The 3,711-nt window shown below is 32.3% G+C and overlaps 1 protein-coding gene across 1 annotated transcript in view; it reads left to right on the top strand.

Annotated features, from left to right (window-relative positions):
* Positions 1 to 3,485, top strand: part of Gmppa (GDP-mannose pyrophosphorylase A) — a 21,730-nt gene extending 18,245 nt beyond the window's left edge. The window contains exon 7 of the mRNA XM_017610605.1: positions 3,120 to 3,485. Coding sequence (XP_017466094.1) covers positions 3,120 to 3,220 — 101 coding nt within the window. The 3' untranslated portion in view covers positions 3,221 to 3,485. The remainder of the gene's footprint in view (positions 1 to 3,119) is intronic.
* Positions 3,486 to 3,711: the final 226 nt, after the last annotated feature.

Below are 3,711 nucleotides of genomic sequence, written 5' to 3'. Positions count from 1 at the left end.
TTGCAACAATTCTTTACCAAGAAATACGTTTATGGCAAAATTTTGGAAAATGGGCGTCGCACCGCCCACTTATGATCACATATATGTATATCGGTAACCGTTCTACCAGTTTGTACCAAACTCGGTATTTTTATTGTCCTTGCCACATAAAAGCAAAACGTTGAAAATTATTGAAATCGGACTAAAATTACGGCCCCTTTTCATATAACGGTAAATTTCAGAAATGCTTGAAACTGCAAAATTTCGAAATTTAAGGACGCCAATTTACTCAAAATTGATACATCCCGTCTTACCATCTAGCGGTAGCTTTCGGAAAGGTGAAAAAACATATATTTAATACTTGCGCCGGGTATTTTATGTTCGGCTCCGCCCGAACTTAGACTTTCTTACTTGTTTTATGTACTTTTTTTAATTTAATATTTATGCACCTTTTTTTTTGTAANCGCCCGAACTTAGACTTTCTTACTTGTTTTATGTACTTTTTTAATTTAATATTTATGCACCTTTTTTTTGTAATAATTATTGCGACCAAAATTTTCATGCGATTTTCATGAAACTTTGTGAGTACGTAAAAAAATAGCTTTCTGAAAATTGGTAGGATTTTTTTTAATTTTCTAAATTTTTTTCAAGCTCTTTATTTTTTAAATAATTTTTTTTTAATTTCTCGTTGTGATTTTAATCAACTTTAGGGGTCGNAAAATTTTCATGCGATTTTCATGAAACTTTGTGAGTACGTAAAAAAATAGTTTTCTGAAAATTGGTAGGATTTTTTTTAATTTTTAATTTTCTAAATTTTTTTCAAGCTCTTTATTTTTTAAATAAATTTTTTTTTAATTTCTCGTTGTGATTTTAATCAACGTTAGGGGTCAAAATGTTCCTTACAATATCTTTTGCTAATGTGCTCAAAAAAATTTTTGTGCAACCATACGGCTCTTTAGATATAAAACCATAATTTGTGTATGCATATTAAACGAAATCTATATATCCCTATGTTATTCGATACGCTGAATGCAAATCCGAGGTCCGTTAGCCTCCATCACGTCAGGTGCGTGGTCAGTTGAAGGTCGAGTAGGGAAAATTATTGAATAAACCTGAAAATTCATATATATGGGGCTTTAGACTCGCACAAAGTTTAAAGCTTGGATTTATGCGGGGGTTGCTAAAGAAACACTATATAAAAAAAAAATAATAATAACTAAAAGTCAAATGAGTGAGTGTCAAATCAATCAGTTTTTGAACAATCAGCNGGTCGAGTAGGGAAAATTATTGAATAAACCTGAAAATTCATATATATGGGGCTTTAGACTCGCACAAAGTTTAAAGCTTGGATTTATGCGGGGGTTGCTAAAGAAACACTATATTAAAAAAAAATAATAATAACTAAAAGTCAAATGAGTGAGTGTCAAATCAATCAGTTTTTGAACAATCGGTCGTGGCATCTTTAATATATAGAAAATAATGGGTCGACCTGATAAATGTTGTAATCCGCTGCGTAAAAAAATCACCAAACTGTTCGGACAAATCTTTCTTTCGTTACGCACAAATGGAACAAAAATTTCAAAAATCTTGTAGGCTTTCATATATGCAATAGTTGTCGGAGAGATATATATATAGAAACGATAATAATGTATGTGTTCTTGATTCAGCTCAAAGCGAAAATATCGCCAAAGCTACGGAAGGAGAGTTTTGTGATCTTATCAAAGCAGACGACAGGTCAGATCCCTCTTTTGAATGCAAGACAGTTGATAATATTATAATATTATTATACATTATTATCGTTTCTATATATATATCTCCGACAACTATTGCATATATGAAAGCCTACAAGATTTTTGAAATTTTTGTTATTCTACTCCATAAAGAAATGTCGAATGGCGATTTTTTTGTAATTTTTTCGCAATTTACTTGAAATTTGTTAGAGTGTACAAGTCAAACGGACCTCAGAATCAGATTCAGCGGGTCGAAATGCATGTTGGTAGATGGGTCTGGTTAACAGCACACATCTTTTTTGTGCCGGTGTTGTTATTATTGCACTTAAAATGTGTACGAAGAGCAGCAAAGCATTCAAAGCGGAGTCTCCTAATTTTGACCTGAAGTTGTTACACACAAAACCTGCTGATGAAAAACATATTTCGGCCTCAGCACTTTTAGGTTGAACAGTCAGAATACGCCATTTAAAGACAATGATCCCTATCTCCTCCAGTACTAAATATTTGAACTTCTTTTACCTGCACGTTGGGTAAATTATAAGTTTTTGATTTGAGGAAGTTTGAGAAGATTGATTGAAAAAATAACTTTTCCTTAAAACTTTAAGGTATCCACACACCTACGCGATTCTGTCGCGAAGAATCCGCCCCGTTTTTGATGCTACAGACAAGCAAAAAATATTTTTCAACAAAAATAAAATTCTTATCTTTTCTACATCAAATATGTTTCGTTTTCTTACGTTCAATTTTGTTTTAATATTGTAAAATCCTTCTATTAGCCTTTTGCGTTCACAAAACGCGGCAGTCTGCGATTTCGGCACGACGAAAAGAAGAACTGTGCATGTTCGAATAAATCGCTGCAGCAAAATCGTATAAGTGTGTGGTTCCTCATTTAAAACTATCGTCGGCATTGTTGTAATATTTGTCGGAACAGATTCGCACGTACAGAATCGCATAGGTGTGTGGATACCTTTATGTTTCGTTAACATTAGAGATGCTATGAATACATTTGTTTAAATTTGTATGCTCTCACCCCCAGGTTAGGTTAGGTTATCTCGGCTGCCCTTATCCCTCAGGAAAAGGGCACACTTAGGCCACCATGGGCCCTTTGTGATGCCGTATTAGAGACTCCATATGTCCTTCCTCTTACCCTAGATATTTTTTTATTTCAAAATAAAGGGATGAGAGCGTTAAAATTCCGACCTTACTCATTTTGGACCACACTAATGAAAACAGATTAACTTACTACTACCACTATTACGTAACTTACATCTATTATCCGTGATGAAACTGTTGTGCATACCTACATATGTGTTCAGATTCCATTTCGTCATCCAAAATTTTTTTGGGAATAATTAATACTGTTATAATAGTACCATACAATTAATAAAATATATATATATTTTTTTTCAGGCTGTTTTGTACAGGTTCCATCTGAGAAGATCTTATTGAACAGCATTGTTTTGCCGCACAAGGAGTTATCTAGAAGTTTCAAGAATGAAATAATTTTATAAAATTTTAAACAATTTAGAACTTATATATGTGCACATATTAAATATTCTTTTTTTTAGTTGTATTCAACTAGCGAAAAAAGTTCAAATTCAAATTAGTAGCACATTTGTATTTTAATATGTATTACGAATGCTATTGTGGATATCAATTTACATATATCTGCAGATGCACACATTTGTACATTGTGTAATTTTTTAAATACATACATATCTAGTTACAAATAGCATATTTTTGAAATAAATCCTACGAGTTGAGTATTTATTATTACTGCTTTGTTTAATATTTTACTTATTTTTAATTTTAACATAACAGTTGTCTATTATATATAGAGTCCGACCGAAGGTAGAACCGAATGTGCGGTTTGATTTATCATATTGCTCTAGAGTTAGACGATCTAGAGTCCACACGCCTTCGTAGCCTATTACGCCCATTTGGGTACTTAAAGTTGACATTATAGACAATGTGTTTGTGTAAAAAATAAAAGTTTAAATGC

Source organism: Rhagoletis zephyria, unplaced genomic scaffold (genome assembly GCF_001687245.7).
Source record: "Rhagoletis zephyria isolate East Lansing unplaced genomic scaffold, Rhagoletis_zephyria_1.1 Rzeph_scaffold_00321, whole genome shotgun sequence".
Taxonomy (NCBI): Eukaryota; Metazoa; Arthropoda; class Insecta; order Diptera; family Tephritidae; genus Rhagoletis; species Rhagoletis zephyria.
This window is presented reverse-complemented; position numbering and strand designations above follow the sequence as displayed.